We start from the raw sequence: 23,118 nt of genomic DNA on the forward strand, positions 1-23,118 counted from the left end.
AAAAAAAAAGCAGATGAAATATTTTTGAATGTTCTTAAAAGCAATGAAGTTCTAACAAATTAGTGAGAAACTTCCCAAACAAAATCCAGGAGTGTATTAGGCAGCTTCTAAGGTGGCCTCCAATGCTTCTTGCCTCTGGATGTTCATGCCTTTATGCAATTCTCTCCCCTGGGGTGCAGGCCAACTTAGTGACTCGCTTCTGACAGATAGAATATAGCAAAAGTGATGAGATATCACTTTCAAGATTAGATTACAGAAAGACTCTGGCTTTTATCTTGCTTGCTCTGTCTTGCTCCCTTTCTCTCAATAGCACTGATGGAAGCCAGCTGCCATTTTGTGCTCTACCCTGTGGAAAGGTAAACATGGTGAAGAAGTGAAGAATGCCTCTGGTCAACAGTGAGGAAATGAGGCTTTCCGTCTCACAGCTCACAACGAAGTGAATCTTGCCAACAAAACCATGTGAGCAAGGTTGGAAGCAATTCCTCCCCTGGTCAAGTTTGCACACAAAATTGAAGACCCAGCCCACACTTTATTGCAGCCGTGTGAGAGACCTTGAGGCTGAGGCACTCACTTAAGCCATGCCAAGATTCCTCACCCAAAGAAACTGTGAAATAATAAATGTTTATTGCTTTAAGTTGCTAAATTTGGGGGCTAATTTGTTACACAGCAATAGATAGCTAACGCAAGGAGACTACAATAATTCTTGTAAGCTCTAATATCAAGATGATTTTATTTAGAAGCATTTGCTGATTTAAAAAAATAAAAAGCAACTGAGAAGCTAAACTGTCCTTTTGGAGAGTAGGATGGGGGTGGCAGGAGGGTGGAGGTAGAGGGGCAAACAGAATCCAGCACAAAAATTTACAAAGGTGAATCACACAAGAGCTTTACCTTGTAAGAGCTCGATTTCCATTATAAGAAACATATATAAATAAAGCAACCCCCCAAAGAATGTCATAATTGTATAAATGAAGCACAAACTGTGTCCTTTATGATGGAACTGCTTTTCCTTAGGATTTTCTGCGTACTAGGTCCTTTTAAATGCCAGGACCCTTCGGTTTTCCTTTTCCTAAGGGAGGCTTCAGCATAAAGATAACCTACAAGATCAATGGCTGGCAATTCCTTCAAAATGAGAGCTTGCATTCAGGCTGCTACTCACTCATGAGCAGGTGACTTCCAAGAGGGAAATTTCCCATAGCCTGTGTTCAGGCTTTGCCCTCCTTAAGTTATATGGAAGTCCCAATAAGAGCCACAAAATAGTATTTCTCTTGTACTACTGCAGAGAGCCCAGCCTTATCCCACCTCAAATTCTTTCTAAAAAGTCTTGCATCATGTCTCAGACAAGTCCTAATATGTGGCACCCACTATTTTTCTTGTCTTTTTTCTGCCTGCAAGTGGTAATGTCCTGTTGGTAGTGGAAGCACTGCCATTACCTCTCATTGTTGCTGTGGAAGCTGGTACCAAGTGTTGCTGATGCTGTAGCCCTTTGCATCCCAAGATGTCTGGAAAGAAAAAGAGAGAAAGAGAGAAAGGAAGGAAGGAAGGAAGGAAGGAAGGAAGGAAGGAAGGAAGGAAGGAAGGAAGGAAGGAAGGAAGGAAGGAAGGAAGAGAGGGAGGGAGGGAGGGAGGGAGGGAGGGAGGGAGGGAGGGGAGGGAGGGAGGGAGGGAGGGAAAGAAAATAAAAGACCTGCTTTAGCTTTTTTGGTGTCACTTCCTTACCATAGGTTCTAGCTCCCCAGTCCCTGGCATCTACAAATTCTTCCTGGCTGGTCCAGATATTCAAACTAGAATTTTTGCTATATTTCAGAACCTCTTTATCCCAGGAGACAATATAGACTAGTAGTTAATAAATTTGGGTTCTAGAATCTCTGTAAGACTTCTCAGTCCCAGATGTGTGATTTTAGAAGACTTACTCAAATCTCTGCTTCAACATCTTGAAAATGTGAATGGCGAAAATGTCTATTAAGTGAGGCACTATTTAAAATAAACAAACAAAAAAAAGCCGGGCGCGGCGGCTCACGCCTGTAATTCCAGCACTTTGGGAGGCGGAGGCGGGCGGATCACCTGAGGTCGGGAGTTCAAGACCAGCCTGACCAACATGGAGAAACCCCGTCTCTACTAAAAATACAAAATTGGCCAGGCGTGGTGGCACATGCCTATAATCCCAGCTACTAGGGAGGCTGAGGCAGGAGAATCGCTTGAACCTGGGAGGTGGAGGTTGCGGTGAGCTGTAATCATGCCATTGCACTCCAGCCTGGGCAAACAAGAGTGAAACTCTGTCTTAAAAAAAAAAAAAAAAAAAATACTTACTACAGTCCTTGATGCCTAAAAGTGCTCCAAATACCAGTTGTTACGAATATATTTGCAGTAGTTCCCCACCAAGCCATAGTTCTAGTTACTTACAGTCAACCACAGTCCAAAATATTAAATACACTGGGTGCGGTGGCTCACGCCTATAATCCCAGCACTTTGGGAGACCGAGATGGGTGGATCCCCTGAGGTCAGGGGTTCGAGACCAGCCTGGCCAACACGGTGAAACCCCGTCTCTGCTAAAAATACAAAAATTAGCTGTAATCCCAGCTACTCGGGAGGCTGAGGCAGGAGAATCGCTTGAACCCGGGAGGCAGAGGTTGCAGTGAGCCAAGATCGCACCACTGCACTCCAGCCTGGGTGACAGAGCAAGACTCCATCTCAAAATAAATAAATAAATACAAAATTCCAGAAATAAACAATTCATAAGTTTTAAATTGCATGCTGTTCTGAGTAACACAAAATCTTGCACCACGCAGCTCCACGCACCCAGAATGCGAATCATCCCTTTGTCCAGTGTATCTACACTGTAAACACTACCTGCCCACTAGTTATCGAAATCAGCTGCTTCCGAGATCCAGCCATTGACATCATCATGACTCAGTGACCCAGGATCACCTAAAGCAGATGATCCTCCTTCCGACATATGGTCAGAAGATTAGTAGTAGCCTGATGCTATGTCACAATGCCTATGTCATTTTCCTCACTTCATCTCATCACACAGGCATTTTATCATTTTATATTAGCACGAGAAGAAGAGTGGGCAGAGCACAATAAGATATTTTGGGGGAGACAGAGATCACATTCACATAACTTTTATAGTATTGTTATTATAGCATATTGTTATAATTGTTCTATTTTATTATTAGTTATTGTTATTAAAATCTTACTCTGCCAAATTTATAAATTTAACTTTATCATAGGTCTGCATGTATCGAAAAAAAAGCACAGTATATATAGAGTTCAGTACTACCCACTGTTTCCAGCATCTACTAGGGGTCTTGGAACATAGCCCCATGAATAAGGGAGAACTACTACATATTGTAAAGTTAAAGTATAAGCCTAACATCTAGATTTCATTTACTTATTCAACAAATATACCTTTGGCACTGATGGCCTGCTAGACTGTGAGCGCAATACTGGTGTACAATGATAAATAAGACGGTCATGGAATCTGTACTCGGATCTCACAGTCTAATCATAGAGACACAAATAATTTATATAGTTACAATTGTGACAAGTGCTATAAAACAAAAGGAATTGGTGCCCTGAAAATGTGTAATGGGAAAGAGGACCATCTCTTCACAGCGGATACAGAAACTGCTTCCTTTTCCATCTCCCACTGTTGGCTAGAACACATTTCTCTTTATTAGAATTGTCATTTGGAAACGCTGCATATTGAATCTGTAAGGCTGAGGGTCAGACAGGGTCATTTCAACTGCTTCTGAGAGTATGGCAGTTGCAGAACAACCACAGATCAAGAAGATGAGAAGAGTAGCATGATGACCCTAAGGAAATACCAAACCCAGGAGGTAGAAGAAAGAGCCATCTAGTCCCAGCATGGAGCATACTGTACTTCTCCATTTTCTAATCCCAGAGCACCGTGTGGGCCTAGGGGAATATATGGGTGAAAATAAAAAGCTGGTGTGCTGGTAAACCACAAACTTGTTTTCAAATGATGCATAGATCTCCCCTCTTTATCTCCAAAGTCTATGAACTACGTCAGCCCCCAACTCATGGCACCTACAGTGAACCAGACACTGAGCCAGGGGAGGTCTAGAAAACAAGAGATGATCTCTGACAGTTGTTGAAATTATTCTTTACCTCTTAGAGCAAAACTCAGAGGCCGCCCTGTTCTGATATTTAAGTAAAATCAGGAATTGCTGGTAGCTGGGGAACTAGTCAGTGAACCAGGTCCTTATCAATAGTGGAAGAATAATAGTAATAGTCCTTTCTGGGGAAAAAAATATGGCACTATAATCGTCTTTGGCTTGTTTAACTTTGGCTTTGTAAGCAACATTATTTTTGCTTGGGTTAAAGACTCTTCCAGCTGTTTACCAACATAGATAAAAGTGTATCGTTTTGTTATTTCTTCTTGAGTCATATTCAATGCTTTCTTCACATGGGCAATGCCAATATCCCATTGAGTATGTCCTCTCTGAGGTTGAAGTTTCCAGGTCTTTTGTTTCTCAGAGTGATTGCTGGCTTGTTTGGGAGCCTCAGCCAGTAATTCTTTATACTGTTTATGACCTTTATACTCCTATACCTGCTTTTCATAAACCCATGCCCTTACTGGTTGGTTGCTAAAAAATTGGACATGTTATGACCAGGCACCTCTTGTGTCGATTTTAGTATGAACTTCCAACTGGGGTTCACTTGAAACCAAGGTAGGAACCTAACGTAGGAACCTAACGTAGAAACCTATCAAGGTTCCTGCCTTGGGCTTTTTCTGTTTGGTAGATTTTTTACTACTGATTCAATTTCAGATCTCATTATTGGTTTGTTCAGGCATTTAGTTTCTTTCTAGTTCAATCTTGAGAGATTGTATGTTTCCAGGAATTTATTAATTTCCTCTAGGCTTTGTAGTACGTGTGCATACGGATGCTCGTAATAGTCTCTGGGGGATTTTTGCATTTGTGTGGGGTCAGTGGTAATATCCTCTTTCTCATTTCTGATTGCGTTTATTTATTTTTTAAATTTATTTTCTTTTTAGAAAGGGTCTCACTCTATTACCCAGGCTTGAGTGCAGTAGCACAACCACAGCTTACTGTAGTCTCAACCCCCCAGGCTCAAGCAATTCTTCCACCTTGACCTCCCAAGTAGTTGGGACTACAGTCGTGCACCATCACACCTGGCTAATTTTTTTTTAATCTTGTAGAGACAGGGTCCCACCATGTTGCCCAAGCTGGCCTTAAACTCCTGGACTCAAGCGATCCACCTTCCTAAATCTCCCAAAGTGCTAGCATTACAGGTGTGAGTCACTGCACCTGGCCCAGTTTCAAACAATTTCTTGATTTCTGCCTTAATTTTATCCTTTACCCAAAAGTCATTAAGGAGCATATTGTTTAATTTCCATGTACTTGTATAGTTTTGAGAGATCTTCTTGGTATTGATTTCTATTTTTATTGCACTGTGATCTGAGAATGTTACTGGTATGAGTTCTTTTTGTTTTTAATTTGGTAAGAATTGCTTTATGGCCAAGCATGTGGTTGATCTTAGAGTATGTGCCATGTACAGATGACAAGAATGTGTATGCTGTTGGTGTGTGGTGGAGTGCTCCACAGATGTCTGTCAAGTCCATTTGGTCAAGTGTTGAGTTTAGGTCCTCAATATCTTTATTTGTTTTCTGCCTCAATGATCTGCTTAACACTGTCAGTGGAGTGTCAATGTCTCTCACTATTATTGTGTGGTTATCTAAGTCTCTTTATAGGTCTCTCTAATAACTTGTTTTATAAATCCCAGTGCTCCAATGTTGGTTGCATATATAGTTAGGATTATTAAGTCTTCTTTTTGAATTGAACCCTTTATCATTTTGTAATGCCTTTCTTTGTCCTTTTTGATCATTGTTGCTTTAAAGTCTGTTTTGTCTGAAATAATAGCAACCACTGTTCTTTTTCTTTTCCATTTGCTTGCTATATCTTTCTCCACCCCTTTACTTTGAGGCTATGAAAGTAATTGCATGTGAGATGGATCTCTTGATGGCAACATACAGCTGTGACCCAGCCTTTCTACTCCCGAATATTTGCAAAAGAAAAATAAAAACATATATCCATACCATGACTTGTACATGAATGTCCATAACAGTTTTATTTACAATAGTCAAAAAACTGGAAATAATCAAACGTCCATCAATAGGTGACTGGATAAACACATAGATGTATAGCCATGCAGTGGCGCTCAGCAATGAAAAGGAATGAACAACTAATTCACATTATAGCAAGGATGAATCTCAGATAATTATGCTGAGTAAAAGAAACCCAATGAGGAAGAGTATAGAATATATTAGAATATATTATTCTATTCACACGAAATTCCAAGAAAATACAAACTAATCTATAGTGTCAGCAGAAAAGTTAACTGAGAGGTGAAAGATAATCAGGAGGGGAATATTACAAAAGGCACGAAAAAATGTTAGGGGAAATGGATATGTTCGTTATTTTGAATGTGACGATGGTTTCACAAAAGTATAGATATGGCAAAACTTATCCAATTTTACACTTTAGTATTTGAAGTTTATTGTATGTCATTTATACTTCAATTAAAAATTTTTTAAATAGTGACAATTATTTTAAATGACCTTGATGAAATATTGTGCAACACTTAAAAATACTATTTATGAAGTTTATAGTGACACTGATATATAGTATATATCAAGTTACAAAAGCAGGATACCTAATTATAAGAATATTGTTTATAGCTATGCAAAACAAAATGTTAAACAACAAACTAGGCATAGATGAAACTTTCTTAAGAAACACAGTTTGTCTCTAAGAAGTGAAGTTCAAGTGTAACTTGTCTATCTTTGTCATGTTTACTATTTTACCAATTTTCTAAAATTAGCATTTACATTTTTATTGTAACAAAAGCTTATCAAATTTTAATTTCACTCATTTAAAAGAGTAACAGCACATAGTTCTCAGGCCTCCATGAGTACTTTTGGGAAATCTGGGTGGGAGAACAGTGTCTTTGTCAATAGGAAAAGCTGTCAAACTAGAAAGGGCTGTCCATTTTTGTCCTCAGATGAGCATTGCCAACACAGCTGCCTCAGGGGTGTTCAGTGTAGCATATCTACCTGAAGCGAGGCATACCCCAGACCTGAGAGTTCTGTACAGGACTATGTGCTCAATCTCTTCTCTCTATTCCCTGACAGCCAATGTCAGACCCTGCCACTAGCCTCCGCAACAGAAGCTCCCGGCCATGAAGCCTCTCCTCATTATGCTTGTCTTTCTTTTCCTTTGGGATCCAGTGCTGGCAGGTAAAACTGGCATATTTTGGGGGGTAGGGGTGCTTCATATAGAAGAACAATTCCACTAAACAACCCAATAAACATACTCCTCCCATGGTCCCTTTAATTTTCAAAGTAGAAAAAAGCATCAACCAGTTTTGATGTCAGCAAGACCTGGGCTTGAATCTGGCTCTCCAACTTGTTAACTATATAACTTTGGACAAAGGTCTAAGCTTCTCTGAGCCTTAGTTTCTTTTTTATTTTATTTTATGTTTTTCTTTTTTGGTTGAACTGATCAGCACCAATGAGCCTTAGTTTCTTCCTTTAAAAAATGGAAATGAAGAGTCTTACAAGGATTAAATCAGATCATGTATGGAATATGTCTATACATAATATGAAAAGTACCTGGCTCATGAGAGCTATCATTGTATTTTCATCAGTAATGCCCATCCTATTTTCCTGCTGTATTTTGTCTCTAATTCAAGAATGTATCTAATAGTCAAAACCAGAGAACAGTGAACACAATTTGTTCATTTTCTAATATACTGAAATTTCCTACAGTTAATTTACTATTTGTGCATCTATTAGTTACATGAGGAAACAGATTTAGAACTTCTAGTTTCAAGAGAATCACTGAGCTTTCTGTGATAGAAGAAATGCCCGATCAGATGAGAGCAGCCAGGGAGCCGAGTGGCCCTGTGCTCTAGCTTCACCATATCCTTTCTGACTTTATAAAAATCACCTTGAAAATTCTTTTCACTCAGTGTTACTGAATTAGTGCAGTCAGATTGGTTCTTCTACCTAGACGGACTGAAGTATTCACCTGAAGTATTCTCCAGGCAAATGAATTAGATGTTCAGGTCATGTGACTCACCAGACTAAATTTAAGAATTCATGGGATCACGGCCTCTTAAAGTTGTCGATGGAACCAATTCCACCATGGTTTATGGCAATGGATTTGTAGCCTCCAGACAAAGAACCCCATCTAGTGTGCAATATTCTTTCAATTCCTTTTGCATTCTCCTAACTTGTCATTTCCATAGAAATTTCTTGTCTCATTTTATAGACTGTTATATTTCATCTTCCCAAAGGTGTTACAGATTGTCCTCTAGGGCTTCTGTCTTGCCAACTAAGTAACACTGATCCCTTCTTGTTCCTGTAGGACAATTATCCTTCAAGTCATTATGACTCAGATAGGGTGTGTGTTTGCTCAAAATTTCTACAGATTCCTTGAGCTCAATAAGACTTCTTAAATCTTCAGAATTGATTTCATCCTCCTCCAAACTCACAAGACTATTCCACATTGCAAATACATCATTGCACTTGTCATGTTTTTTGTCTCTCAGAGATATTTTGTATTTCTTCTCTTTTTGTCTAGAATGAAAATTCACTGAGGTTAGGGTCTATATCATACTCAAATCTGTACCCCAACTGTCCTTGATTTACAGGATTTATAAAAATTGGTTTATGAATAATAATGAGTAAGTAATTATTTAAAAAATAATGAGTGAATGACTATGTGAATAGTTAGCTTGATTGTTTGGGTTTTATTCATTGATCAATTAAGGGAAACTTCCAAGTTATTAGTTGTTTTAGTCAGCTTGGGCTGCCATAACAAAATTCCGCAGACTGTGGCTTAGACAAAATTTATTTTCTCATTGTTCCAGAAGATGGGAAAACCAAGATCCAGGTGCTAGCTGATTCCATTTCTGATGAGGGCTTGCTTCCAAGCTTGTAGATGGCCATCTTTTTGCTGTGACCTTCACTAATAAGACCATCAATCCTATTGGATTAACCTATCAATCTTATTGGATTAGGGCTCCACCATCATGACCTCATTTAACTTACATTACTTCCTGAAGGCCCTATCTCCAAAGACAGTCACATCAGGGATTAGGGTTTCAGCATATGAATTTTGGGGTGACACAATTCAGCCCCTACCACTAATTAATTTTTTCAGTTACAGGATCAATTATCATAACCAAATCTCCTTAGAATCCACTTGGATAAAAATTGAGGGACTAGTAATTTTATGGTCCAAAAAGGCCTGTAATGAATTATCTTTCTATTAATTTTCCTTCCAGGTATAAATTCATTACCATCAGAAATGCACAAGAAATGCTATAAAAATGGCATCTGCAGACTTGAATGCTATGAGAGTGAAATGTTAGTTGCCTACTGTATGTTTCAGCTGGAGTGCTGTGTCACAGGAAATCCTGCACCCTGACATGAGAAACCAGCTAATGGACACTATCCTGAAGGCCCTTGATACTGCCATCTTTCACAAAACCAGGGAATTTAGACCAAACTGTGACACCATGTTGTGTCCATGACTACTGGTTTTTAACATTTTTATAAGCCAGCAGACTCCTATGGTCTTAAATTTAAAGAGCTGAGCTGTAACCTTCTTTAAAAGAGCTAGATTTTTCAGAAAAACAATGTAGAAGATATTTTCTCACTTCAAAGTGATGTCCAGTGTGCTCATCAGCACCTGTTTCTCCCTCTAATCATAGAGGATATTCTTATTGTTTAGAGAGGCTTCAAGAGAAACAACTTTTGACACCTAAGTCATGTCCTACCTTCTCTTCAGCTTCCCATTTCCCATTTCTGTGAAATTCCCGACTTTAGAGAAGCAGATTTGCCATGGCCTTCTGACAACCTTGTACATCTCTCACATAAACCACATAGGCAGGGCTTAACTATAGGCTGGCCCAAGTCTGGACTGAGTCTGACCCTGAAGTTCCTTTGAAACAGAAGAAGAAAGGCCATCTTGTGATGGGCTGACATAGGGTAATTTCTCATCCACCTCCCTAGTTTCAGTTGAGCAATGGAACTTCCCACCTGAGCCCCCAGGGTTCAGCTACAGGCTATAAGACTGCGGTCCTGTGGTTTAGTGTTGGTTCCTTAGCAATCAACCTCTGCTGCCCATCATCTGACCCCTCTGGATGGGTGTCATCCTGTGGCTTAAGAGCTAACACCATGTTGATCTTGCTTTACTATATGTGTAACTAATAAACTGCCTAAATCCATTTGGACTCATGGTTTTCTTTACCAATCAACTTTATGAATGTGTAACAGGAAAACGTAGCAACTTGTGTTGTGGTGCTGCTGGCCCTACTGGCTACACTGGTGAATTCTTGCCTGGTTTTTCAACAACATTCATGCTAATGGATGCATGAATGTGTGAGTTCTGTATCTGCTGCTCAGGATAAAGAGTAGGTGGCAAAGGAGAGTAGATTCTGGTTGTGGAGCAACTTTCATGATCTTCAGTGCTGGATAGAGCTCAGGCTCTCTAATGATGTGGGAGTGAGAGTGTGGGGCTCTTGCCACAATAGCCAGTTGCTGATCTGCTAGAAGGATAAGGATACAGCGTCTTAGTTCCGGGGCTGAGATGACAGTACTGCCTGCCCAACCACACATGGCTGCTGGGAAGGGATGAAAAGAGAACAGAGGGTGAAAAAGCATGAGGGGTTGTAAGGAGTTCTGTACTTCCAGCAAATGTCCAACCTTTGAGTAAATTCAGTGTTGGTGTCTTGGGAGAGGAACACACCAAAAATCCAGTAGAATGATTCCTCTCAGAGGCCCAGACTCCCTATGTAGACTGTAGAGAAGTTTGGTTAAAATTGAGTGGGATCAGAGATGGCCTGGAATTGTAGCTATGGTTACTAAGTGTGCAGAGTAAATAATGCATCCAGACATGGCCAGGAAAACTGTCAGACTCTGAGAGAGGCAGAGGGGTCCCTACCTGAAGAGCACCAAATCTTCTGAAACTTTGGCCTCATAACATCCTGGACAGCCTTAGGCTTGCTTTTCATCCCACTCCTCCTAGTTGGGTGCAAGTTCTCTACACATACAGATAAAGAGAAACCTGAAAACAATCTAGCCTGCTGACAATCTCAAGAATGAGGTGTAACGACACTTTACAGACTAATTAGAAAGCTGGTCCCCAAAGCCAGGGAGAGAGTCTACGTTTCTATGCTAGAAAGTACTCTCTGGAATCTGGTTAAGTCCTGCGTGGACAGAACTTTCCACTGCTACAAGATATCAAAATAAGGCTATTACATCAGGGCCAGGCAATCTCTATGCCTCAGACTCTGCTCTATTATTCGCGCTAGCCAATATTAAACCGGCATATCCCACCTCCCTGCTCCTTCGCACAGAAATTTGCTAATCCTGCACTGCCTTCACCTTACCGTTGACAAGCCATATACCCTGTCAGGAAATGAACTCTGTAACAACCAAGGTAGCTGCAAACGTTATTCTTTTGAGAGAAAGTGTGTATGTTATATGCACACCCTCCAGCTTTGCTAAAGGAACCTGAACAGATATTCACTAACTTTGGTTAGTCTCTGTACATTGACACTTCCAAAAGAAACCCAATTCCAAGATCCAAACCTTTTTAAAAAAATAATGTAAGTATTTACCAAATCCATCTGTATAGAAACAAAATGGGGAAGGGATTCGTCACAATATGAAGCAAACTGTCTTCAAAATTCTTTCTGAATATCGCTCCCTGAAATCTTACTCATTCAGTAGTGAAAACTGCATTGTCTAAAAGCAACATCTAGAATTTATCTGGAATGTCTAGAATTTGTAATAGAGATTCTGAGAAGCCTCAAGGGTAAGAACAAGCTCTGCCTTTAGGGAAACTCATTTTTACTTAGAGCTAATTTTTGACATTTTTTCCAGTTTTATTGAGGTATGATTGACAAATAAAAATTATATATTCAAGGTGCAGGACATGGCTTGATATACATATGCACTGTGTAATGATTACTACAATCAAATTAAATAGCACATCCCTTACCACCCATAGTTACCATTTGTAGGGAAGAGGACACTTAAAATTTATTTTCTTAACAAATTTCAAGCAAACAATACAGTATTATTAACTATAGTCACGATGCCATACATTTTATCCCCAGAACATATTCATCTTACAGCTGAAAGTTTGTACTATTTGACAAATATCATCCCATTTAACCCACATCCAACCCCTGACAACCACCATTCTACTCTCTGCTTCTATAAATGGATCTGGTGCCCTGTTTATTTATTTATTATTTATTTATTGGAGACGGAGTCTTGTTCTGTTGCCTAGGCTGGAGTACAGTGGCTCAATCTCAGCTGACTGCAACCTCCATCTCCCAGGTTCCAGCAATTCTCCTGCCTCAGCTTCCCAAGTAGCTGGTACAACAGGTGCACGCCACCACGCCTGGCTAATTTTTTTGTAATTTAGTAGAGACAGGGTTTCACCATGTTGCCCAGTATGGTCTCAAACTTCTGAGCTCAGGCAATCTGCACTCCTCAGCCTCCCAAAGTACCAGGATTACAGGCCTGAGCCACCGCGCCTGCCCTGGTGCCCTTATTATAAAAGAGTCCCCAGAGAGATCCCAAATCCCTTCCACATGTGAGGACACAGTAAGAAGCCACCATCTATGAACCAGGAAGAGGTTCTTCACCAGAAGCCAAATCTGCCAGTGCCTTCATCTTAAACTTCCCAGCTCTAGAAAGGTGAAATAAAGTTCTATTGTTTCTAAGCCACCCCAACTAAGAAATTTTGCTACAGCAGTTCTAAAAGGCAGAGAGAGCATCTTATATTTTTTGTATTCTGATCATTTGACATCTGAAGCCTTGTTGAACCTGGAGGGTCTGCCACTCGCAGAGTTAGCCAATTCCTAGAGACAGTATACTTTTCAAACCTACTTGCCCACAGTGTGTTTTTCAAACAAACCAATTCACAGTCCACACCTCAACCACCTCCTTTATCAGGCCTTCATACTATGGGACCCTATCCACTCACCCTAATCACCCAAGGACCAGGCAATCAGGGATATTCCCTAGACATTGGCACCTGCTAAAATTATTCGAATTTTAGCCAGTCAATTTAGAGGTTTCTTTTGTCAAAGTTAAGAACCATGGCCAATGACACAGCCTCAGGAGGTGCTGAGGACATGTGCCCAAGGTAGTTGGGTTACAGCTTAATTGTATGCACTTTAGGGAGACAGAAGTTACAAGGAAAGACATAAATCAACGCATGTAAGATATACATTGGTTCAGCCCAGAAAAGCAGGACATCTCAAAGCAGGGGGAGGTGAGCTTCCAGGTCATAGGTGGATTTAGAGATGTCCTGGGTGGCATTTGGATGAAGGAGTTAAGCTCTGCCTAAAGAGTTGAAGTCAGCCTGAGTTAATTTAAGGTAAGGTAAGTTGGGAGGGAGTGGGTGGGATTGTGGAAGCCAAGGTCCCTGTCATGTAGATGAAGCCTCTAGTTTGCAGCCTTCAGAGAGAAAAGAAGTGAATATCTCTTATTGGACCTTAACCCATTTCCTGTTTGCCCTGAGAATATTACTGTCTCTAATCCTAATGCAACATATACATTTCTGTTGCATTAGGATTAGAGACAAGTTCTGTTTAGAAATGACTCCAAGAACAGTTTTTATATTTTATTTTCACATTGAAAATCAGCAAGATTTGCATCAGCTTCAAAAAGCATGTTATATAAAATCATATGAGCACTGGCAAGCTGCACTTTTTTTTTCTGAATGGGCAATGGGTTAAAAAGTGTCAGACTCTCCTGAAGAGCCCTCGTAAGGGAAAGAGATTCTCTACAGAATGTAAATTTCCCCAACAAGAGACAGTTTTGCAAGGCTATTTCAAAATATGTCAAATAAATGTAATTCAGGGTAAAATACTTTTATTTTCTCTGGGGCCCACTATCTATCATGTGATGTTATACCAGATTCAGGTTGGAATTTGGCATCTTATTGCCACAGTCTGTTTTCTCAGCCTTAAGATCACTATTTTAATGTTAATGCTGGTCAGTTGTGTCTAAACTCCAAAGGGAGGAAGATATAATAAGGGATCGGCAACACCTCCCACCTTCCCATCATTGCCTGATATAAGAATAGCTACTCCTGCTCTCTTTTGATTCCCATTTGCATGGAATACTTTTTCCCACCCTTTTACCTTGAGTGTGTATGAATCCTTCTGTGTTAGATGAGTCCCTTGAAGACAGTGGATATTTGGATTGTGATCTTTTAATCCATTCTCCCATTCTGTATCTTTCGAGTGGAGCATTTAGGCCATTTACATTCAATGTTAATATTGAAATATGAAGTGCTGTTTTTTTCATCATGTTAATTGTTATCTAGATATGTTTTTTTCATTGTGTTACTGTTTCATAGGCCTGTGAGTTTTCAGTTTTCAAGTTCTATTTTGACGTATACTGAGCTTTTGTTTCAAAGTTTAGAACTCCTTATAGCAGTTCTTGGAGTGCTGATTTGGAAGTGACAAATTCCCTCAGCATTTGTTTGTCTGAAAATAACTTTATTTCTCCATTTAAGAAACTTAGTTTTGCAGGATACAAAATTCTTGGCTGACAGTTGTTCTGTTTAAGGAGGTTGAAGATATGACCCCAATCCTCTCTGGCTTCTAAGGTTTCTGCTGAGAAGTCTGCTGTTAGTCTGATAGGTTTTTGTTTGTAATTTAACTGCTGCTTTTTTCTTACTGCTCTTAGAATTATTTCCTTCATGTCAACTTTAGATAGCCTGATGACTATATACCTTAGTGAACATATAATGAATTTTCTAGGAGTTCTTTGAGCTTCTTGGAATTGCATATGTAGATCTCCAGGCAGGCCAGGGAAGTTTTCCTCAATTATTCCCTAAAATAGGTTTTCCAGACTTGTTATTTTCCCTCCTTCCCCAGGAACACCAATAATTCTTAGGTTTGGCCATTTTACATAATCCCATACTTCTTAGAGACTTTGTTCATTTCTTTTTATTATTTTTCTTTATTTTTGTCTGATTGGGTTAATTCAAAAACCTTGTTTTTGAGCTCTGAAATTCTTTATTCTACATGTTCTAGTTTATTGTTAAAACTTTCCACTGTATTTTGTAATTCCCTCAGTGTATCTTTCATTTCCAGAAGTTCCAGTTGTTTTTTTCTTGATGATATCTATCTCTCTGGAAAATTTTTCATTCACATCCTGAACTGCTTTTTAAATTTCTTTAAGATGGTTTTCACCTTTCTCCAATATCTTCTTGAGTAGCTTAATAATCTTCATATTTCTTAACTGGTATTTCAAAGATTTCATCTTGGCTTGAGTCCATTGCTGGAGAGCTAGTATGATCTTTTCGGTGTGTTATAGCACCTTGTTTTGTCATATTGCTAGAGTTATTTTTCTGGTTCCTTCTCATTTGGATCGACTATTTCTTCTCATTATTCTTGAATTTATGTTTGATATGACTGTGTTTCTCTTATTTGCTTGTTTGTTCTTAAATTTCTTTTTTCCCCTTAAGGATGAAACTTTAATTCTTATAGTTAATTATAGCCTAATTCAGTTCTTGGTGCTTTAGGGGGTGAAGACCCTTGGTTACAGAGAGTCTTTGTATGATGGTTTTCTTATATGCTAGTTGTAGTAGCATTGTGCTCAGTGTGTGAGCAAGTTCACTATGTCCTATGGGGTTGGAATGGTCCCTTAAAGCTTATCCCATTCCCCCATAGTGTGTACTTATTTATTTACTTATTTTCCCCCAGTATTTTATTTACTAATTTGATGGTTCAGGCTTCAGGCCAGTAGGGGAGGTGTCCCTGGGTAGGAACCAGTTGTGGCTAAAGCAGGTGAGTGAATGATGTCCCAGGCTTGACAGCAGAGGCTGGAGGAACTCTCAGTGAGTTAAACTGGGGTCTTATTGGGGGAAGGGTTGGAGCCACCTCAGCCCTGCTGCCAGACCACCAGGAAAGTTACCCACCACTCAGGCATGCTCCTGTCCCAGTGTTCCTGCTGTTCAGGAGCTGACTGACAGGGCTTTTTTATGACATTTTTTTCATCTGTAGGAATGTTGATATTCCAAATAGAAAGGAATTATGGCTCTGCCTCTCATGCAACCTTGAACCTAGAGGGTGCTCCTCCTGTGGGGATGTGTTCCAGGAAGACTGTCTGTAGTTGCACCCACACTAAGCTCCCATGGGAGAAGCCCAACTGTGCCTATGGTGGTGGACAACATGAGAAAGACCTCCTTTTCTCCAAGACCCTTCACGCGCACCAGAGCTGTCTGACTGTTGGGATAGAGCTGAAGACCTTCCCTGCTGAGCCCAACACTTCAACTGTGCCTCTACTGAAGGAAGCCTTCCATCTGATGCTCAAGGCCTGCCGCCTGGATTCTTTTGTCCCACAGCGTGTTCCCTTGATGTGGTGCACTCCTCCTTCCCCTGCAAGTGGGAGTCCCTGGGAGCCAGATTACTGTGAGTGTTGTTGTTCCTCTGGGTCTAGCTGCCCAGAGAAGTTGGCACACTCCAGGCTGGTGTTGGGGAATGTCTCCAAGGGATCAGTGGGTAGCAACACCAGGTCTAATGGTGGTGGCAAGGTTGTGACACAGACTCTGTGAAATTCCTTGGTTATTGATAGCCTTAGTGAGTTGGCTTTCTTGAATGCGGGTTACAGTAGTAATGAACTGGTCATGTGGACAGACTCAGGACCTCCTGGTTAGCCAGAGTGGTGCAGGCAGTGGTGATAACAGATCCCATAGCAGTTTTCTCCTTTCTGCGTGCAATGTTAATCTACCAGGAGATACTGTCACGGACTGTGTCGGTTGGCCTCCAGCCAGGAGGTGGCGCTTGCAAAACAGCAGCAGCTGCGGTAGAGCAGTGGGATTTTTGCTTGCCTGGTGTTGCCCAGAGGGAGATACTCTGGTTTCTCCGGACGTGGGTGGGGCCATGTAGCGCCCAAGAGACTGTGCTTTGCGTTGAGTTACCAGGGCGGGTGGCGGGGCAAAGCTAGGTAGGGGCTGGGTCGGGCGGGCTTGCACACTGGTCTCCATGTGCAGAAAAAGCAGGAACTTCTATGGGTGTTGGGGGATGGGCGCGGATCTCAGGCTACTGGGTTGATGTTTCAGAGAGGAGCATTGCTGCCCCTGCTCCATAGAAGAGTCTGTGCAAGGGGTAGGGAGTAGCGGGCGGTGGTAAAATCCACAGTTCCTACCCACTTGGCAAGGCAGATCCACTCCCACGGTGTTCCACTGAAAGCAGCGAGCTGAGTTCCAGTCAGCCTGTAATCAGAACTGGCGGCTGCCGGGAGTCATAAGCTTTCCCCGCAGAGACCGCAGTCCGGGCGTTCAGGCCACGCCCCTCCCTGCGCGCTGCAAAGCCGGCGTGCCCCCGTGGCTCCTGCGATTGCAGTTTCTGCACCCACAACTCCTGCACCTGTGGCTCCTGCACTTGCAGCCCACTTTTCACCCTCCCCCGCCCTAGCCCTGGCCAAGGAAGTTCGTCCCCACCCGAGGTTGTATTGTAACCCCGTTGGGAGCTTCTTTCAACCTGCAGCCAGCGCCTGAACTTCGTAGCTGGCCGCAAGGCCTCCTGGGAGGAACGGTAAGGAATGGCTGCACTCAGTCCACGCTGGGATCTGGAAGTGCATGCAAGGGTCTCCCCCTGAAAGTATGGAATACTTTATATTCCATAACCCTCCCCAAGTCGGTTCCTGCGTTAGGTCGGGTTAGGGCTTCCCCCTCAGCACGCCCACCTTGTGTCCTGGACTTTCAGGATCCCTAGTGGGGGTGTATATCGCAGAGGCAAATTCCCTCTCTCACACTCAGGGGACTCGCAGCCCTTCGCCTGACAGTGTAGGCTGCAGCCTCCTGCTTCCTTCAAAACATCAACAGATTCCTGTGGTTTTCCTGTTCCGTTATTGCGTTGCTTCTTGAAAAACAGTTCACAATGTGAATCTGTACACACCATTTTGTCCTTCCAAGTGGGAGAGGTATGCTAGCAGTTCCTCTAATCCACCATTTGGGAAAAGTATTCTTAATTTTTCAAGGATACAAACATTTTTGTGGCCTGGTCATCCTAAACAGCACAAAACATCTTTGTCCATTGCAAACTATAACATACTCAATATTTCAACTTATTTTCAATATGACTTTCGCTTCATTGTTTTCAACATCAAACCACGAGTATTCCTTAGTAGGTTCCCAAGTTAGACAATCCAATAGAAAAGTGGGCAAACGTCTTGAAGGGTCGTATCACAAATAAGGATATCTTAGGCCAATAAACATCTGGAAAGGTGCTCAGCTTCATTAGTCATCCATGCAACACAAATTAAACTCCATATGTCATCACTGTATACTCCCTAGAATATTTTTTTAAAGGTGTAAAATACTAGATGTGGACAAGAATGTAAAGCAACAAGAATGCTCAGACATTGTGGATGAGAGTATAAATTGGTACAACCAATTTGGAAGACAATCAGATGCCATGTATTTACTAAAACTGAATGTATGCATAGCCTGTGCCCTAGCAATTTCTCTCCTAGTTATATAACCCCCACAGAAATGCCTGCACCACAACCCTATTTATAAAAGCAAAAACTGGAAACTACAAATAAGACCATCTTCACTTAGAATATTCAAATAAATTGTAATATCTTTCCCAGTGTAATACAATGTGCCATTGAGAAGTATAAACTACAATTACATGAAACAGATTAATAAACTTCACAAAAGTAGTGTAGTGTAGAAGAAGCCAGACACAAAGGAATACCTACAATTCCATTTATATAAAGTTCAAAAATAGATGTCAGGACCTTCCTATTAAAAGTCAGACTAGGAATTATTTTGTGTGTAGTAGTGACTGGTAGTGCCTGGGATGTTGTAATATTCTTTTTGGGGGCAGGGTGCTGGTTACATGGGTGTGTTAAATTTGTGCAATTCATCAGGATGATGTTTAGTCATGATTTGTACATGTTTTAATTGTATGTTATACTTCAAAAGGTTCTTAAGAGACTTTTAAGAAGCGATAAATTAATAAAAAGAAAAAGCACTAAACACAGGGAATTAGAGTATTTCTGTAGGAGAAAAAATAGAGAGAAATACAGCAGACATGGGAACACTGATAGGCTAAAGCCATTGTTTTAATCGAATGGTGCAACTGAGAGGGATCTGGGTTCCCAGAGGAAATCAGCAGCAGCTTTCAGGTACTCACAACTATTACCCAGTCAGTATAGGTAAATGTTTTGGGTTTACACAGCATAAACGTGTAGTATCACACAAAATATGATATTCTTCTTTTTTTAAACATTTTTGCCTGCAAGAACCCCGCAGTCGCCAACATGAAGCAAAGAGTTTTTGTATGTAGACGTTGGGTCCACTTCTACCTACCAAGGGAAACAAAGGTTAATGCACAGTTAGTGTCCTGCAGTGTCATGTTGCCGTGGATAAATTAGACTTCAGACCATACTTTTCACTTTTTAATGATGAATTAGACATGATCGAAGATACTCAAGACATTTTATAGCTGGATGCCCCTTTTCAGTTGCTCTTACCTTGTTTTCCAGGGGCCCTATTATAAGCCATTATATGAACCCACAATGAGTTACATGAATTACTGATCAACTATGTGGAGTTAACAGGACCCGACATCTTCAGCTTGAGACTATTTGCTTCAGAAAGAACATTCAGACATCAAAGTCATCCCAGGAGCCTGTGGAGGTCCCATACCAGGAGGCATGCAGGGTCTGGAATAGCTACCTGAGGCAGTTTGTGATTCTCAAAGTATCAGCATAAAGAAAGAAAGATCCCTGAACTGGAATTTTAGAAGCCTACAGTTCTATCCCTGTATTCCCCAGTAACATTCTGCATGACTTTTTGTCAAGTGCTTCATCACAAGGTACTTAAGAAGTACCCATTCTCCCATGGGTACTTTGCACCTCATCATGCTGTAAGTTACTTTGCACCCATGGGAGCATGAGTGTGAAATGGTTTGAAATACCTGAGACAAATATAGAAATTTATTGCTAGTAATTTTTCTACACCTTAAGAACTGGGAGCCTCTGGAAACCAAAGGGTGGAGGAGGGGTAATAGGAAGGCAGTTTAAGAGGATAAGGGTGGCCCTGAGTTGCCCCTACTGAATCATCTACTCTTGCATGCTAAGTCTTATCAGTTTCTCCACCCAGGTGCCTCTACGAGTCCATAGATTGAGCCTTTGTCGTGTGAAAATAATCAATATGGTATGGTCAAGGGCCATTAGCAGGCAAACTTGCCCACCATGCGCTCGCTAGACCTCAGGCACCTTTCTGGGGACAAAGAGTCCAGTAGAGATGCATTGCAAAGTGTCCAGAGATCCCACTATGCGGGACATCAGCTCTCATCTCAACATGGTCCTCGTTCGTATCTATCTTCATTTTCTTTTTCTTTTTTTTTTTTTTTTTTTTGAGATGGAGCGCAATGGCACCATCTCAGCTCACTGCAACCTCCGCCTCCCGGGTTCAAACAATCCTCTTGTCTCAGCTTCCCGAGTAGCTGGGACAGGCACACGCCACCACACCCGGCTAATTTTGTATTTTTAGTGGAGAAGGGGTTTCACCACGTTGGCTAGACTGGTCTCGAACTCCTGACCTCAGGTGATCCACTCGACTCAGCCTCCCAAAGTGCTTGGATTGCAGGCGTGACCCACCGTGCCCAGCCTCATATCTGTCTTTTAAACACTTCACACTTGGTCCTTGAGTGATACACTTTATATATGAAGGTTTGAGGCAATGGGTAGGGGCTCTCTGCTGATCCCAGAAAACCACAAGCAAAACAGTTTTGAGAACCTACACTTTAGTGACTGAAGTAGACTCTTCTCATTATCACCAAGTTGCTGGCTTCTGTCCAGAGAATGTAAATTCTGACCTCTCAAACTGATGTTTCATAGGACCTCATCATGCTATAAGTTAATGTAATACATCTTAACCAGCTGTGTCTGTGGAGTCTGCTCAGTATAAAATTTACCTTGGCTTCCAAATGAGTGAAAAATAACATGGGTGGCTGACTGTGGAAGACAAGTTCTAAGAGTCCTCAAAGAACAGCCTCCTTCTCACCCCCAAGTCCTCCCTGTTCTTTGAAAGTCTCATCTTTTTGCTCTGCCCTACTTCTGCCAATACCAACAGTCCAGCCTTCCCCTCAAACTTCACCAACTCCCCAGAGCAAAATCCATAACCAGTTTCTTTTCTGAAGAGAGCCACCTCCTGTTCTATGTCCTTTGGATCTTTTCTTCATTCTGTGGACCAGCCCAGCATGTCCATCTCTGCTCACCTTCCTCCCTGTTGCAGCTTCCTGTGTCCAAGTCCTGCCTTTTTTTCACTCTTGTAGAACCTCACACCTTTCCCTTTACTGTTCCTAATTCTACAAGGAGAGGACTCCGTTTTACCTGGTGGAACATAGAAGAGCAAGTCAAGGACCACGAGGGCCAAGAGGACGCTCCTTGTGGCCATACCAATCAGCAACGAAGCAGCTGCAGTGTAAGGGAAAGTCACTCTCTATGCAGCTTTGAAAAAATGGGGGGCTGCATGGCTAGTGAACCTTTTGGAACAAGAACAACTGCCTGCTCCACTGAGCAATCCAATCAGCAAACTGTCTGTTTGAACATGACATCTCTTCATTAAAGCGCACTTCCTGGGTGCCACAGGCATGCTAGCAACTGCATGTACACTGTGTAGGCAGCCCTATTCTCGGCCCTGGTAGGATGCTGTGTAGGTGTCTGTGTATCTTCATTGTACATCCACTTAACAAATGCCTATAGTGTGCAGAGAACCATAAGGCTGCCTTATGTAGTTGACAAAAAGGTTTTTTCTTTTTTCAACCTTACACACACACGAAATCCAGGTAGGCATGATTCTCTCCATTTTAAAAGCAAAAATAAAGAGTTTCCGGTGGAAGAAATGACTTTCCCAAGCTCGCATGGATCCTAAATGGTAGCAACGCAACTTACAAGCAGGCTTCCCTGACTCCTATATACAGAAGTACTGAAGTGTGGCCTTGCCCAATTCTGGTATAGCTGCAATCTCTTTAGGAAAATAAGAACTCCTCAAAAATAGCATGGAAAAAGCAAGTCCCCATAACACCTGCAACATGACCTGGGGAAAAACACTGAGTCTTATTGCTCCCCATTGGGCATATGCTGTGTGCCCGGTAGTGGGGGGCATACAAAGAATTTATGACAAAATTATTGCTTGGAGGGACTAAAGGTCAACAGCGTTTGACAGTTTTTGAAGTGTTTTAAGTTTTTTCAACCACTTTATCTGATATTGTATGAAGAACACAAAACCCAGAATCAGAAAGTCTTTCTGGTCTGGACTCTGCAAGCAGTAGCTTGACAAGCTTTTAATAGAGCACTTACTTTACCTCTCTGACCATCAGTTTCCTCACTTGTAAAGAAGATTGTACACCTGGCCGGGTGCGGTTGCTCATGCCTGTTAATTCTAACGCTTTGGGAGGCCAAGGGGGGTGGAGTGCTTGAGCTCAGGAGTTCAAGACCAGCTTGGGCAACATGGCAAAACCCTGTCTCCACAAAAAATACAAAAATTAGCCAGGCATGGTAGTGAGCGCCTGTAGTCCTAGCTACTCAGGAGGCTGAGGTGGGAGGATCACCTGAACCCAGGAGGTTGAGGCTGCAGTGAGCCATGATTGCACTGTGCACTCCAGCCTGGGTGGAGTGCACAGTGCAATCAGTCCCACCTATCAAGAAGGCTTGTTGTAAGGCCAAATGAAGTAATTCTTGAGGACAGTCCTTTAGAAAACATACATTTAAGGAACTGTTAGACCCATATAACAGAAAAAGACATTTAAAACTACAGATATTGGCCAGGTGTGTTGACATGCGCCTGAAATCCCAGCACTTTGGGAGGCCGAGGTGAGAAGATTGCTTGAGGCCAGACGTTCAAGATCAGCATGGGCAACATAGTGAGACCCCCTTCTCTATTTAAAGAAAGAAAACTAGAGATGTTGCTTCTCCAACTAGAGAGTGAAATAGCCAGGACTAGGAACACATGCTTGCCTCTGTCTGTCCTTGTTTTATTCACAAGAATACATCGAATATATGCCACTTCA

The 23,118-nt window shown here is 41.6% G+C and overlaps 2 protein-coding genes and 1 long non-coding RNA gene across 3 annotated transcripts; 2 read left to right on the forward strand and 1 right to left on the reverse strand.

The window, feature by feature from the left end:
* Positions 1–7,099: 7,099 nt before the first annotated feature.
* DEFB134 (defensin beta 134) lies at positions 7,100–9,479 on the forward strand. The gene is made up of 2 exons (XM_028853176.2): positions 7,100–7,282; positions 9,337–9,479. Exons 1-2 carry the CDS (start codon positions 7,225–7,227, stop codon positions 9,477–9,479), a joined length of 201 nt encoding a protein of 66 aa, XP_028709009.2. The 5' UTR covers positions 7,100–7,224.
* Positions 9,480–17,422: 7,943 nt separating this feature from the next.
* On the forward strand, positions 17,423–20,048 carry LOC114680173 (uncharacterized). The gene is made up of 2 exons (XR_003732240.2): positions 17,423–17,625; positions 19,586–20,048. It is a non-coding gene; the product is annotated as an uncharacterized LOC114680173 (long non-coding RNA).
* On the reverse strand, positions 19,141–21,611 carry DEFB135 (defensin beta 135). The gene is made up of 2 exons (XM_028852325.2): positions 21,440–21,611; positions 19,141–19,405 (listed from the first exon to the last, which is right to left on the reverse strand). The coding sequence occupies exons 1-2, from the start codon at positions 21,501–21,503 to the stop codon at positions 19,239–19,241; spliced, it is 231 nt and encodes a 76-aa protein (XP_028708158.1). The 5' UTR covers positions 21,504–21,611; the 3' UTR covers positions 19,141–19,238.
* Between the last annotated feature and the right edge of the window lie 1,507 nt (positions 21,612–23,118).

This window comes from Macaca mulatta, chromosome 8 (genome assembly GCF_049350105.2).
Source record: "Macaca mulatta isolate MMU2019108-1 chromosome 8, T2T-MMU8v2.0, whole genome shotgun sequence".
NCBI classification, from domain to species: Eukaryota; Metazoa; Chordata; class Mammalia; order Primates; family Cercopithecidae; genus Macaca; species Macaca mulatta.

Coding starts and splice junctions, on each gene's coding strand:
- DEFB135 (XM_028852325.2), bottom strand. CDS start 21,503: ATGGCCACAAGGAGCGTCCTCTTGGCCCTCGTGGTCCTTGACTTGCTC. Junction 19,406..21,439: donor GCTCTTCTATGTTCCACCAG/GTAAAACGGAGT, acceptor TTCCCTTGGTAG/GTAGAAGTGGACCCAACGTC.
- DEFB134 (XM_028853176.2), top strand. CDS start 7,225: ATGAAGCCTCTCCTCATTATGCTTGTCTTTCTTTTCCTTTGGGATCCA. Junction 7,283..9,336: donor TTGGGATCCAGTGCTGGCAG/GTAAAACTGGCA, acceptor TTTTCCTTCCAG/GTATAAATTCATTACCATCA.